This window comes from Drosophila santomea, chromosome 3L, assembly GCF_016746245.2.
Source record: "Drosophila santomea strain STO CAGO 1482 chromosome 3L, Prin_Dsan_1.1, whole genome shotgun sequence".
Taxonomy (NCBI): domain Eukaryota; kingdom Metazoa; phylum Arthropoda; class Insecta; order Diptera; family Drosophilidae; genus Drosophila; species Drosophila santomea.
Genome location: NC_053018.2, coordinates 20931601 through 20945872, shown reverse-complemented (window position 1 = coordinate 20945872; position 14272 = coordinate 20931601). Strand labels below are relative to the sequence as shown.

General features: G+C 46.6%; 4 protein-coding genes across 4 annotated transcripts; 1 reads left to right on the top strand and 3 right to left on the bottom strand.

Annotated features, from left to right (window-relative positions):
• Positions 1–374: 374 nt before the first annotated feature.
• LOC120450056 (UPF0389 protein CG9231) lies at positions 375–1302 on the bottom strand. The gene is made up of 2 exons (XM_039632813.2): positions 1044–1302; positions 375–979 (listed from the first exon to the last, which is right to left on the bottom strand). Exons 1-2 carry the CDS (start codon positions 1208–1210, stop codon positions 769–771), a joined length of 378 nt encoding a protein of 125 aa, XP_039488747.1. The 5' UTR covers positions 1211–1302; the 3' UTR covers positions 375–768.
• Positions 1303–1562: 260 nt separating this feature from the next.
• On the top strand, positions 1563–4342 carry LOC120450054 (ATP-binding cassette sub-family F member 3). The gene is made up of 8 exons (XM_039632811.2): positions 1563–1761; positions 1832–2088; positions 2189–2412; positions 2470–3117; positions 3169–3342; positions 3410–3900; positions 3971–4062; positions 4119–4342. Exons 1-8 carry the CDS (start codon positions 1674–1676, stop codon positions 4269–4271), a joined length of 2127 nt encoding a protein of 708 aa, XP_039488745.1. The 5' UTR covers positions 1563–1673; the 3' UTR covers positions 4272–4342.
• Positions 4343–4433: 91 nt separating this feature from the next.
• LOC120450055 (rRNA methyltransferase 3, mitochondrial) lies at positions 4434–5832 on the bottom strand. Its single transcript, XM_039632812.2, has 2 exons — positions 4698–5832; positions 4434–4637 (listed from the first exon to the last, which is right to left on the bottom strand). The coding sequence occupies exons 1-2, from the start codon at positions 5771–5773 to the stop codon at positions 4490–4492; spliced, it is 1224 nt and encodes a 407-aa protein (XP_039488746.2). The 5' UTR covers positions 5774–5832; the 3' UTR covers positions 4434–4489.
• Positions 5833–6060: 228 nt separating this feature from the next.
• LOC120450053 (histone-lysine N-methyltransferase ash1) lies at positions 6061–14048 on the bottom strand. The gene is made up of 6 exons (XM_039632810.2): positions 13657–14048; positions 13431–13531; positions 8637–13373; positions 7110–8579; positions 6843–7049; positions 6061–6776 (listed from the first exon to the last, which is right to left on the bottom strand). Exons 2-6 carry the CDS (start codon positions 13509–13511, stop codon positions 6597–6599), a joined length of 6675 nt encoding a protein of 2224 aa, XP_039488744.1. The 5' UTR covers positions 13512–13531; positions 13657–14048; the 3' UTR covers positions 6061–6596.
• Between the last annotated feature and the right edge of the window lie 224 nt (positions 14049–14272).

Genomic DNA, 14272 nt, shown 5'->3' with positions numbered 1-14272 from the left:
TTCGAACAGCAAGTGGTGGCCACTGGCCTCTGAAAGGCGATGCAGAATAGAAACAGATGTTCATGTTGCCTTCAGAATGAACAATGATCAAATATTTATGGCAAATACACATATCAATGGGTTTCCATCAAGGATATAACAATTCAATCGTAGTCGATAACTATGCTTTTTTTCCAGGATTTAAAAATGTTATTACCCTCTTTCTTGTTACCTTTAGCAAACTTACCTAGCAAACTTACAGAATACAAGTTATTTAAAACTTTTGTAACAGAAGCCGACTTTTATCTACAAAATGAATAGTTTTTTACTAATTAAATTTAACTAGGATCAAAGCTTTTAGGTGGTTTTTAATTTTAAGAAGCACCCACACACGATTTTCATAAAATATATATATTTTTTTTGATAATACAACTAACTTTGAGTTTGCAAATATCACTACATACATTTCTATTAATTTTCTAAGCCTAAAAAGTTACTAAAGATTTGGCCCTGCTACCATGTTCCATTATGGGCCAATTCGGTTTTAATAATGACTTTTTAAGAGTGAAAATATATATTTTGGTTAAACATGAAAAATTGAAATTTAAGAAGAAATATTTGCAACATTCTTTGACCAACTAAAAATGGAAACGATCTGTTATAAATCAAGGAATTTTTATGACTTAGAGCCGTAAAAAATGTTTTAGGGCCATTTTTAGTCGATCTTCATCGGGACTGAAAACAGAAGCCTGGCCAATTGTAATATTTCTAGGACTTCGGTGTGGTTATCTATTTGGCGGCCGGAACAGATCCTTCGCTCTGCTGAGGATCCTTGAACTGTTTGTGCCACTCGAGATTCATCTTGGTGACGGATTCTCCTCGCTTGGCGGCCTGCTTGCCACTGTACACCATTATGGCGCATCCAACGGCGGTGAGTGCAATCATTATGTTGGCCAGTCGAATGCGCATTTTGTTGCGGCAGCGCTCCATGACATCCTGACTGCAAATTGGGACACCAAATATGAGACACCTGTTGCATTTCACCTAAATGAATCCGCACCCACCTAACGAAATTGGGAACCTCGGCCTGCGTCTTATATTTACCGGTCCAGACCAACATACGGCGTTCCAGATTGTTGGGTTCGTGGTTTTTGATCGTCTCTCGCATCACCTGGCTGGTTCCGAACGATCTTCGCATCATGGCTCCTATAAACGATGTTTTGCTTAGCATGTTGATTTATTTAATCGTTAACAAGTAATCTTTTGAAAGAAACTAAGAATTTTATGCAATTCGCTTAACAGTGGCTGCTAACATAACAGAGTTGTCACTCCGTCAGTAACATATGAAACAGCTGGTATTTCTATGGTCACCCTGAGAGACGTTCACACTGCACCATGAAGTGATTGGAAAAACCAGCAATAACCTTTGGAATCTCTTGTTTAAACACTTGAAATTTCGCTGGTAAGACTACTCAAAGATACAAAACAAATGAAAAATATTACAAGAAATATATTGTTAGGGAACAAATTAGAAGTAAAGCAGTGTGACCATCTCTAAAATTTTCTTCGCCGACCCAGCGACGGTCACTCTGCTCTCCCCTTTAGTTTTCGTTAGCGGTGGTGTAAAAGTCGGAAAAGTCAATTAATATCCGACTGCCACACGTTCAGAAACCGAATTTGCGATCAAGGCCAAGATGAGCGAGTACACCAGCATTCTGCAGCGCGAGTTTCCCAAAATCGATCACGAGCTGCTCACCTATGTCGTGGGCGTGCTCACCGGAAGTAAGTGCCTTCTGGTCGCCTGGCCTGTGATCTTTTATACTTAACCCCGAACTCAAATGCTAATTGCCAGGCGAGGAGGACTTCGATAGCGGCGATGACATCTTCGATGCGGTGGGCGACATCCTGCAGAGCGTCGACTGCGACAGGTCGGAGGAGAGCGTCCGAACGCTGTGCGAGCAGTTCCTCAACATAATGAAGAACAATGAGGTCAACGTGGAGCGGAAGGTTCTCAACGCGCCGGTCAACATCGAGGAGATGGCCAAGAACATGGAACGACTCGATAAGGACATGCAAAGCATATGGGTGGCAAACAAAGACGGCGCCAATGTAAGTGTCCACCTAGACAAAGCACTTCTAGAAAATGGATATACGATGCAACGAAAGCTTTTAATATACCATATCAACTGAATCATTCTTATTCTGGCAGAAAGTAGACTCCAAGAAGTTGGGAAAGGCGGAGGCCAAACTGCAGCAGAAGCAGGAGAAACGGCAGGAGGTAAACAAACATGGAATGATTCCCGTTGCGGTGAAGCTACAAACGGCAACAGCCTCCCAGGTGACCAACAAGAAGAACACCAAGCTGGACCAAAAAGGCCTTAACCGATCCATGGACATCAAGATCGAAAACTTTGACCTGGCTTTTGGCGAAAAGTAAGGCAACCTAACAGAGCAATTTGCCAACCGAAAATTATTGTTAATCCCCTCCAGAGTTCTTCTGCAGAATGCTAATCTGCTGCTATCTTACGGACGCCGCTATGGTTTGGTGGGACGCAATGGCCTGGGCAAGACAACTCTTCTTCGGATGATCGCCGAGCGTCAGCTACAGATCCCTTCGCACATATCGGTGCTACACGTAGAGCAAGAGGTGGTTGGCGATGACACACCAGCCGTGGAGAGCGTGCTGGAATGCGATACGGAGCGAACGAGACTTTTGACCAGGGAGAAGGAGATTCTGGCTGCTCTTAACAATGGAGTTCAGGATGCGGCGCTGTCTAATGAGCTAAGCGAGACCTACGCCTCTCTGCAGAACATCGAGGCGGACAAGGCCGTGGCCCGCGCATCTGTGATACTTAAGGGCTTGGGATTCGACGCAGACATGCAACTGCGTCCAACCAAATCCTTCTCAGGCGGCTGGCGCATGCGTCTGGCCTTGGCCAGGGCACTCTTCTCAAAACCCGATCTGCTACTGCTTGATGAGCCTACGAACATGTTGGACATCAAAGCTATTATTTGGCTGGAAAACTATCTGCAGACGTGGGCCACCACCATTCTGGTGGTTTCTCACGATCGCAACTTCCTCGACACGGTGCCGACAGACATTATTCATCTACATTCCCAGGAACTGGAGGCATACAAGTAACTATATTAAAAAATTGCCTTATTAAAGTATTAATACATTTTATTTAGGGGAAACTATGAGCAGTTCGAGAAGACCAAGACGGAGAAGCTCAAGTCCCAAAGACGAGAGTACGAGGCCCAAATGGCTCACAGAGCTCATGTCCAAGACTTCATCGATCGCTTCCGATACAACGCAAATCGTGCCTCGTCTGTGCAATCCAAAATTAAAATGCTCGAAAAACTGTAAGTCCGAAAGTCAAAATATTTAATTACTTGAATAAATTATAAAGCGTCTACGGTTTCTTTGCAGGCCCGAACTAAAGCCAGTGGAAAAGGAGACTGTGGTTACGCTCAAATTCCCTGAAGTTGAACCCCTTAATCCTCCCGTGCTGGCCATTTCGGAGGTTACGTTCCGTTACAATCCAGAAGATCCCCTACCTATCTTCAAGGGCGTCAACCTATCAGCCACATCGGACTCTCGGATCTGCATCGTCGGAGAAAACGGAGCGGGAAAGTCAACGCTGCTGAAGATTATTGTCGGTCAACTTAGTACTATTTACGGAAACATTGTCCTGCATCGCGGTCTTCGAATCGGATACTTTGCCCAGCACCATGTGGATCATCTGAATATGAATGTGACGTGTGTGGGAGTTTTGGCAGAACTGTTTCCTGGTCGCCCGGACGAAGAATATCGCCGGCAGTTGGGCAGCTTCGGCATATCCGGACCACTGGCATTGCAGAGCATTGCCAGTTTATCTGGAGGACAAAAATCGCGAGTGGCCTTAGCGAAAATGTGCATGGGTAAGATAGTGGTTTTCCACCTGCTTCCTATTTTCCATTTACAATGTAACACAATATATTTATTTGATAGCGGAACCCAATTTCCTGGTGCTTGATGAGCCGACTAATCACTTGGATATTGAAACCATTGATGCTTTAGGCCGGGCTATCAATGCCTTTAAGGTAAAATGGGCTGTGGTAATTTTCAGCATGAAATACATGTGTACTATCTTTTTTAGGGCGGCGTAATCCTGGTTTCCCACGACGAACGTCTCATTAAGGTCGTCTGCAAGGAACTCTGGGTGTGTGGCAATCGCACAGTCAGAGCGATTGAAGGTGGTCTGGATGAGTATAAGCGGGAGGTTTACAAGGAAATCGAAGCTAATAGTTGAATTTAATGTAATTATTAATTACTCTATTTGTGAAACAGCCTAGCAATAAATTTATATTATGCCTGACACAAGGAGAGTGAAAATTGTTTCTTGGAAAGGGTCACCAATTTTCCAAAAGGAATAAACGGTTAGCTATAATTTATACAATTGTAGCCATGAAAATTTACTTTTTAAGAAAATAGTAGATATATTTAATTATAACGCTTGTTTTTCAAAACTTAATTTTTCGCAGATGCCTGTTGATTTAGTTTTCGGCGCAGTTCGAAAAGCAACAGCGTCAGGGCAGATGCCACATTCAAGCTATCGATGCCAGCTGCCAGTGGAATATAGATGCACTTTCCTTTACCTCCAACCAAGTTTAAGAAACTGACAAAATAAATACATTATTAGCATTGCTTTTTATAACACATTTGTTACACCCCTCACCGGTATGCGTCCTCACTGACTCCGTGACTCTCCCCGCCAATAATGAGCAAGTTATGGGCTCCGAGGCCCTGGATATCCGCATAATCAATGGTCTGGTTGTTCTCCCGCTTCCTTTGGTTACTCTCGGCAATGAAAACATGGCAGTCGTCGGCCGCCTCTGGGGGAATGGTTAAAGCGAGCTCCTCCCAAGTGACATCATCCCGAATTGGAACTCTAAACTGACCGCCACAGCCTCCTCTCAGGGCCTTCGATTCCCAGGGATCACAGCATCCGTGGGTGACCACCACCTGACTGCACGGCAAAGCGGCGCAGGTCCTTATGATGCTACCCAGATTGTTGGGCTCTCTGATATTGTCGCACACAACGGTAATGGGCAAGGGCTCAGATCCCAGACGCTGTTGCTCGGCCAGATTCTTGTCCAAGCCTTTGTCCGATGGCCTATCGAATATAGCCATCAAACCTGGAGGAGTTACCAGCGAAGACCACGTCTTTAGGTCGTGCTGAGGCACTTTGTAAATCTTGGTGCCCGTCTCCAGCTGCGCAATACCTACTTCCTCCTTTACCAAAGCCATCTGCTCCTTCTGAGAGAACAGTAGTGCTTCCATCTTGAGACCACATTGCAGGGCTTCCTGGATGAGACGGCGGCCCTCGACGATGATCTGCCGGTTCTTATCACGGCGCTTGCGGGAACGCACTGTGGTTAGTAGGGTGCTGGTAAGGGGATCCTGCAGGGTGAGGCGCACAAACTCCAAATTCAGCTCATTGTCCTTGATTATTGGAGCAGGAATTGGAGCAATTCGTGGAGCAGGAGGTGCTGATGCTGGGAGCTTGCGAGATGCTACTGGAGCAATGGGTGCCTTGGGTTTTCTACCCGCAAATCGATTCTTGCGTAAAGCTTCCCTCGTGTTTATCGGCTCATGCTTCAACTCTGAATTCCCAAAGAGATTGGCCTCTATATCCAGTACGTCCTGGATCTCTCCTCGTTGTCCACCAGAACTGCTCAACCGCAGCACATTTAAGTTATTCACTTTCTTTATACGCGCTTGAAACGAGCGTTTAAATATATTACACAGCATGGTCAATTCAGTCCAATTCAACTTCACCGAACAGATGCTTGCATAGTCATGGGCGTAGCCAAACACATCTTAGGGGGGTTCATTATATTAAGATTTATAATAGAATTAAAAAAAAAAACAATAAATAAATGCGTTTCAGTAATAAAAAAATGTGATTCATAATCTATATGATCAAATTACCCAATTCCGAGTTTCACTACGCCCATGCAGGCAGTGTTGCATAACGTAGCAGTTAATCAATCCAACAACACTTCTGCTCATAAGGCGGTTGATTTAAAAATTCTGTATTGATTAATAAAAATATATTTTTTATTTCACTTTTAAAATTTGTGTTAGCAGTTAATAACAATTTGAAAATAACTAAAAACTAATAGCGCAATAAGTCGTCCTACTTGGGTGTTACATAATTAAGCAGCTATAACATAATACAATAATTTAAAATAACAATGCAAAAGTCAAACGCCTTCAATTGCAAGGACGTGCGGGGGCTAGTTTCGTAAAACAAACTCAATATGGAGATGCAATAAACAATTAAAAACAAAAGAAATTCATCTAAATGGGGGGCTTCGTGTGGTGGCGTAAACACTAGTATTTAAATAAATCCTTATATTAACCATAATTCATAATCTGTTCCATCTTAGCCGGGACCGGAGGCCTTCTCACGAAATTTGTTCATAACAATGTACACTCTAGGATTACTACTATCACCGTTACATCTTACATGGCTAAATGCTAATTGTTAATTGAAGTTCCATAAATATTATTCAATGCCTCTAATTTTAGGCGTATATACACGGCTTAATCTACTCGCTGGTTACATCTGTTATGTTGAAGTGGCCATGACACTGCTACTGGACTGCTGGGTCTTCCTCTGCCGGGCGCCGCGTCCGGACAGCAGGTATGACAAGTCAATGGGCTGCTCTTGTGCCGTTTGTGCATCAAGACACTTAAGCTTCATAGTTATCAGAACGTTCTCTAAACGCGATCGCCTTTTCTTAAGCATCTTTTGTAGGAGGGAAATTAAAGTTAATTGCAATAAAATGATTTCAAAACTGGTTATCCCACACACCTGTTTATTGGGCGCCATGGGTGTTACGACATGGACAGCTGTTGCATCCGCTGGGGCACTGACTCCACGGGGCTTTCTCCCAACCATCTTGGGCTGATGCTGTTCCTGCCTGCCAGGTACCTTGTGCATCGTTGTTGGACCGGCTCCTACATCTAATTCAGTCTTATGCTTCCTTGTCTTAAGCAACGACGGATCCACATCATGGGGCTAAAAGATTAAGATCATTGATTAAATTCGATTAATCATTATATTTCATTTTGAGCTTACCGCATAGCTCTTGGATATCTTTATCTTCTCGGGAAATTTTCGGAAGGCATAGCTCTTGGTGCAGGCCGGATGATTGGCCTTGGCTTTTGAAAAAAACCTTGCCGTCTTGTCCACACGCAGCTCGCAGATGTAGCAATGATCCTCATCGTTGCATTCCATGGGGCGTCCTTTACAGAAAGTAGTTCGATCCAAAACCCAGCACCGTCCAATGACCAACTCAATTGGAACCACCTCATAAAGGGAAACTCTTACCACCTCATTGGGGTAAAAACGGCGCGATGGTTCATGAAAAGTTTCATGGGGGCGCAGGAAATGGTGCCCGAATATGAAACGCTTTCCCAGTTCGTTTTTCCACAAGTGTTCCACCCGAAAGATATCGCACTCTTGGTAATCAATGGCTCCGATCGTTTCATAGGTGTGCTTCTTTGTTGGCAATACCTTGCCGGCCTCATCCTTGATGGGGATGTCCCGCAGGACATAGACGGCATCGCCCTGACGTACCTGAAGATCCCCACGCATTAGGGAGAGATAGTATCGGTGGCCCTCTTCGGTGAATTCCTCTAGCGGAATCTCTCGATCCACTTCCCTTGGCTCGCACCGCTCGCATTGATAATTATCCGCATCGATGTCAGCTTTGGTGCATTCAGTATGCTGCCACACCATGCACTTGGCGCACTGAATCATTAAACCCTCATCTTTGTACAATCCACAAATACATCTAATAACATCCTCCTCAGGAGAGGCCTCAATGGGAAGCAGTGGTGGCGGAGTTACTTTCGATGGTACAATTGGGGAATCCCTTTCCTTTGCTCCTGGTGACTTTTTTACTGCCATCTTTCCCGCTTCTTCTTCTGGCGAAATCACTTCCTTTGGTTTAAAGCTCTGCAACGATTCTGAATCACCAAGAATCTCCACTAACAGAACATAGCTAGCGACCTTCTGTTGCTCATAGCTATCTTTTAGGGACTGGAGGGCTTTTGCCTTGCCCTCATCATCGCCGTGCTGCTGCTTGGCCTCCACGAAGAGCAGCTGCATATGATCATCGAATTCCTGCGGCGTTTTGTAATGTCCCTGTTCCACTTGGGCTTGTATCGATCTGAATTCCACTTTTGAAGTTGCAGCTGTAGCTCCCAATTTTCCACTCAAAGAGTTCTTTACAGCCTTCTTTTTCTTGCTGGACACTGTCGTCAACAAATCTGACATTTTTAGGGTCTCCAGAGCACTGCAAATATCCCGTAGAACTACTGCCATTTTGGCCATTTTCTCTAGTTCAGGATCATGCACTGCCTGGGTCAGTCCACGGGTTTTTATGTTGCGAGGTGAGCAAAGCGCGGAAATCTGCGCTGCCAAGGAAGGAGAAGATGGTGTAGAGGGTCGTCTACCAGGGATGTCCCCATTGGTCCCGCCGAGGGCTGGCGAAGCTGCAGTGGCCGCTGCAGCTGTCGCCCGCTTGGCCTTGCATCTGCGTATCTAATAAAATAAATGGTATTTTATATACATTTTGTGTTATAAAAAAAGTGCACCAACCTTTTCGAAGTTCCTGACTAGAAATGTGTTAAATTGTTTGACCAGTTTCTTTTCTTTTTCGGACAACGGTTGAAGCTTTGCCACCGCCACTGCTGATGAAATATCCTTACCCGCCTGCCGTTGAGCGTGCTTTTTGGCCTTCTGCTTCCGTTGGCGACCGTTTCGGCCTAAAAGTCCATCTCCAGCTGGCTTGGCCTCCACAGCAGGAAGGGGTTTTACTCTCTGCGACTTGCCTCCTATAACACCACGACACTGGGACGTGTTGCACCTGCAGGGTTGACCCTCTGAGGGGTTGAACAGCGAAAAGTTGTAATCGTATGTCAGCTCCTCTCCCTCCTCTATGCCTCTTTTGGCGAATAAAACCATTCTAGATAAGCCGTTAACACTCCACTTTTGCATCTCGCAGTTGGGTTCGCAAGAATGGTTGACAAACCTACAATCGCTGCCCATCCGCTGACCATCGATAACGAGTCCTCCATCCAAATGTAAACAATAGTGATGGGTGTCATTTAGATATATGCTGGCCATCCTCTGCTTGAATTCCTTTTCTGTGACAACCTCTCCCACGTACTCCAGAATGTAGGTTCCCTTCGCAATGGGTAGTTTGGTTCTCACTCCCCATCCTTTATCTGCCGTCATAAAGCGCTCCACTCCGGGTGCGACGGCGTGTCGCTGGATCTTCTGGTTTCGGCATTTCTCTCCAGCCGGGCAATTACTGGGCGAGCACTCCGTATAAACCATACGGTTAAGACAGTTGTCCAAACAAGATTTCTCTCCCTGGTTCTTACAGTTACAGGTGGGATGATCGAATCCAGCCAAATTCGGACGCACTGACTCGGCGTATACATTGGTGCGAATCTTTCGGTAATTCCACGATGGCACAACGTTTCGAGTGGGTAGTTTGGAATTAGTGTAAGCCCACCATATGTCGTAGGGTAGCTCAAAGTCCATTTCAGTCCTTCGGAGGTACTTTTCGCAATAGGGAGGAGGTGGTAGAAGGCTCGCAGGACCCACTTGCTCCTCCAAGCCTGGTTTTTTATTCACCTTCGCTGGTGGCGGCATCAGGGATTGTTTGTAGTGATTAGAGAAGAGTCCTGCTACAAGATAGGTCTTTTTAACCTTAGATAGTTTTCGCAAGGAAGTGGTTGATGACTTATCCTCGCTGGATTCACTACAGCTGGCATAGTCCTGTGGACCGGTGTTGTGGGGCTCACAGGCAGGCAAAGGATCGTGTTCTGTAGGAATACTGTCTAGCCGTTTAGCCTCTGCTTCTGCATCTATTTCCTCTTGACTGACGGGAATTTCTGGAGGAATCACTTCCACCGTCGCTGGCTGGACTGGCTTATCCTTCTTTTGTAGAGCTCCAGTTTCTAAGTTCTTTCGCCGCTTCAAACGAATCTTGCAGCTGAAATTCGTATTAGGATCAATGCCATCTGGTAGTCTAATATTTGGTTCCAATTTGCTTTTTTTCTGTTGGGGAGGTGGTGTGGGAGGTGGTTCTTCCAGTACCGGCTGCTTGGGTTGCCGACCACGTTTCTTGGCAGGCTTTATCTCAGGTTCCGATTTTGGCGGCGGTAAAGGTGCAGCTTCAGCTTGTTCTCTATTTTTAGGTTTTCTACCTCGCGGTCTTCCTCTAGCTGGTGTTTGAGGACGCTGTAGACGCTCCAATGCCACCACCGATAGGCGAGGAGCTCTTTGATTGGTCCTGGCCACAAAGGTTTCCCTGGCCTCGCCTGCTTGTGGAACTCGCTCACAATCCAGTGGATGATTAGGTGGTACCTGCACATTGGCATTGTTGCTACTCCTGGTTTCTCTTAAGGATTGCAGTGGCTCATCATCGGGATCAAACTCCGGCTCCGGCTCATCCATTACGGCAGCTGTTTGCTGTTCCACGCTAACCTTACGCTTCTTCCTGCGAACAGTGGGAAATCCCGTTCGATTTATCTTTTTCCGCTTCCGTTTCAAAAGAAGATTGCCTCCTGTTTTGTGGAGCAAGGTTTCGACAACACGCTGGCCAACCTCCTTTTTCGTATCCTCCTTAATGTCCAATGCTGAGAGCAGTGGAGACTCCACCTCTGCTTTGGTTATGACGGATTCGTTCAGTTTACCAAGAGGAATTTGGATTTCCAGCTCCACAGATGGCTCGAACACTCCAGGGGGAGGATAGCTACCAGCTGGGGATTGAAGCTGAACCAAGTCCCTCGCTGCCGACACCTTCTGTTTAGCTCCTCCTCCTCTCCTCTGCTGTTTAAGGGAGCACAAGGAACTAGGACTTATATCCAGTAACTTTCCACCGCTTATGGAATTATTATCAACAACAATCCTCAGGGGAGAATTACTTGCCGATGAGCCGCTCCCAGCCGTAGGTTGCTCTAGAAGATGCCTTTTTTTGGGCGTTAGCGCAGATTTTACGCTCCTCGCATTAAACTGTGCTTGCGATTTGGTTGACGCAGTGCTTTTAGCAGTCGCCGCTGCTGCAGCCCAGGCCTCTGCGTTCAATTTCCCATTGGCGAATGCTACTTCCACAGGCGGACGCTCTCCTGGAGTCAATAGATAGTGGCGCTTTTTTAACGGCAACTTATGATCGTCAGGGCTGGAACTGTCATTGCTCTGAGACTTCTTGTGTCGTCGTTTGGTATTCCCATTACTGCTTCCGCTGCCATTGGGAGTTCCACTAGCGCTAGCGGATAACATAGCGAAGTCCACTAGGGGCTCACTGAGCTTTCTCTTCTTTAAGCCCCGTTTTAATGGTTTGGAAAGGGTGGAAGCTGATCCTCCTCCATTCAGAGTCAACTGCTGGGCAGGGCTTGGGGCTGCTAGCGTGGCCTGCAGCTTGTTGGCATCGGCCAGCAGCTTCTCTTTGCCACTGCTTCCAGTCAAACGATCATCCTGGATTCGGCACCTTGAGTTGAAGGTGCTTGTAATAATCTCAATTTCGGTGAGCAGCTTGGAATCAATGTTCAATGACTTGTTGTGACTGAAACTCTTCCGGCGATGTCTGCGACGCATTCTAGACACCCCAGACACATAGCTGCTGCACATACTGGCTGCCGACGAGCGTCGGGATTTAATCTTGCAGGACGATTTGCTGGGAGCCGGGGTTTCTTTCCGCTGGTTCATCATTTTACTAATGAAGTTATCTGGGTTTGTGGCAGTCAAACTGCCGCCCCGACCGAAATACTGCCCCGTGGTCACATAGCGATTGATTTCGCCGTACTTCTTGCTGGCACTTGTCGTGGGCAGACTTTTAAGGCTAGGCTTGCTAATGTATTCGTTACTCTCCTCACTGCTCTGGCCCAGAGATAATCCCGCTAACTGAAGGATGTCCTGATCCTCGACCGGATCGTCTGCAGAGCTCTTCAAAAGCATAGAAGCACGTCGCTTTCGTCTCATTCTTAGGCCTGCCCTTCCAGAGTCCTTGCAATCACTTCGGTAGCCGCAACTTTTTGCCCTGCTCCTGCGACTCATACAACTCTTGGTACTGTATCGACTTTTGCAGCTGGCATCGGACTTGTAACCAGAGTTGTGGTTGTGGCTGCTTCGCTGATGTCGTACGCTTCCGTAATCAGAGACGTAACCGCTCTTGGCGGCTAGGACTTTACTGCAAATGGTGGTGCTCGCCCCAGTGCCACTAGCAGCACCCACACTCATGCTCCTTAGCCGGAACTTCTTGTTCACGTCGATCTCCCGCCACAGAGGGTCCACCTGAAGTTCTTCTTTGTTGGATGAGCTGGAGGGTGCCTTTTTATTGTTCTGCCGCCGCTTACTCCTGGGCGGTGGATACAGAACCCGCTCGGTGGCATACATTCGCTTGTCTAGATACGCCATGTCGATCTTAGGCTTGCTGCTGGAGGCGATTGGCAGCGTTCCTGTGGGCACAATATTCTCATTTTGCATTTTTGGGGAGGGAGTGGTGCTCTGTGTAGTGCTAGTGGTGCTAATCACACCCGAATCGGCAGATTCGTTTATAGCTGGACCAGAGTTTCCAGGGGCAGGAACTGTGGAAACCACTTTTTTCGGTCTACCTCGGCGCTTCCGAGGATTAGCGGTTTGCCCTTGGGGCTCCTCCTTAGCTTTAGCCGCTTTCTCCTCCGAAAGCTTCGCGTTGGCGGTCTGCCCCAGCATCTGAGTCTTCTCCATGAAGTCCTGCAGCAAAGTTGACTGGTACTGGGGTAGGTTCTTGTCCTTGGCCGCCTTGCGGAAACTTCCTTCCACAGTTGTGTCCTCTGTATCGCTCTCCACTCGCTTGATTGCCGCCTGCACAAGGTTAGGTAACTCGTTGTCGCTGGAGGAGATTCCAATATCCAGGGTGGGTTTGCTGGCAGACTGAGCTGCCTGGGAAATAGCAGTGAGCAGCAATCGCGGAGCTCTCTGCTGGTGGACCTTTAAGGGCAGGTCGTCTTCTGAGTCTGAGGAAAATGCCGAGATCTGTGACTTTTTGGACTTGGACACTTTGTCTGATTTACTAATCCCACTTGAACTCGCCAGCTTCTTGCGCTTGACCTTGACTTTCTTGCTGCTTGCTCTATTTCTGGCCTCCGAGCAGCCGGACTCGGTGTCCTGGGTGGACATTTTTCTGGGCTTTGGGGGTTTCTTTGTTGCTAGGACTCCTGACGGGGGGCGGATGGCAGAGATTCTCATTCGCAGTCCATCGGTGTCCGAACGCTGCACGCTGAACTGCGTGGCTGACTTAATCGACTTCGACTGGCTCGATTGATCCGTAATGGAATCGGTTTCCTGAGGACAAGAATACACTTTACATATAGCTTTATAGGGGCCATTTGAACGACTTGCCTCATTTTCACTGCCGGATTCTTGTGCGCGTTGCGTTTCCAGAACCTTTGCTGCTGCCGTCTCATTTTGGCCACAGCTCATATTTTGGAGTCGCTGAGGAGCTGCAAAGGTTCACTTTTGTTAGCCAAGTGTGTTTTCGATTTGGTGGCTTTCTTAATCGCATTTAAAGTAGGTCAAACCGCGGCGACATCGTCCAAAAAAAAAACCTTTCCGACAGCACACTTACGCTTGATTGTTTTCTGGGCTAGCACCTGCACTCGCGACCTTAGTAGTCGGTTTTCTTTGTGCCGAAAGGAGAATCTATTGCTGCACACATTGCATTTGCACTTTCTTGAGCCTTTGGCCGTGGCTTGCCAGCTTCTAAAATGGCGCCGTTTTCACTTTCCCAAAAACTGCTTTGTTCGACGCCCGACGACGACGCAACGTTGCAACGCCTCTCGCATGTGGCACATTAATCCGCGATTCCGATATTTCACTTTTTTTTCAACTCGTGGGCGGCGGTGGGGCGGTTTAATTGTTATTGTTAATGTGGCGCAACAACAAAAAGCCAGGCAACCAAAAATTTACGAACATAAATAAAGAAAAAGACTGCGTTTCAGTGTGGCCAGCTGGTGAGTACGTGATGTCTGCGCGACAGTGTGACCGGGCGGTGAAACTTCGCAGGCAACTATAGAAATCTATCGTTTGCCAGCAGTGAGTTCTGGTTAAAACTAGCTAGAAAAAGTTCGCAGATTATTATATGATATCAGTACTGCAATATAGAAAATTATTATAAAAAAAAAATAAAAAGACATAAATTAATTGTCAATATTAATATCTTGGGGAAGCAAATATATATACGT

Coding starts and splice junctions, on each gene's coding strand:
- LOC120450056 (XM_039632813.2), bottom strand. CDS start 1,210: ATGCTAAGCAAAACATCGTTTATAGGAGCCATGATGCGAAGATCGTTC. Junction 980..1,043: donor GAGGTTCCCAATTTCGTTAG/GTGGGTGCGGAT, acceptor CCCAATTTGCAG/TCAGGATGTCATGGAGCGCT.
- LOC120450055 (XM_039632812.2), bottom strand. CDS start 5,773: ATGCTGTGTAATATATTTAAACGCTCGTTTCAAGCGCGTATAAAGAAA. Junction 4,638..4,697: donor GTCAGTGAGGACGCATACCG/GTGAGGGGTGTA, acceptor TTATTTTGTCAG/TTTCTTAAACTTGGTTGGAG.
- LOC120450054 (XM_039632811.2), top strand. CDS start 1,674: ATGAGCGAGTACACCAGCATTCTGCAGCGCGAGTTTCCCAAAATCGAT. Junction 1,762..1,831: donor CGTGGGCGTGCTCACCGGAA/GTAAGTGCCTTC, acceptor GCTAATTGCCAG/GCGAGGAGGACTTCGATAGC. Junction 3,343..3,409: donor ATTAAAATGCTCGAAAAACT/GTAAGTCCGAAA, acceptor GTTTCTTTGCAG/GCCCGAACTAAAGCCAGTGG.
- LOC120450053 (XM_039632810.2), bottom strand. CDS start 13,511: ATGAGCTGTGGCCAAAATGAGACGGCAGCAGCAAAGGTTCTGGAAACG. Junction 13,374..13,430: donor AATCCGGCAGTGAAAATGAG/GCAAGTCGTTCA, acceptor TCTTGTCCTCAG/GAAACCGATTCCATTACGGA. Junction 6,777..6,842: donor CCATGGCGCCCAATAAACAG/GTGTGTGGGATA, acceptor CTCCTACAAAAG/ATGCTTAAGAAAAGGCGATC.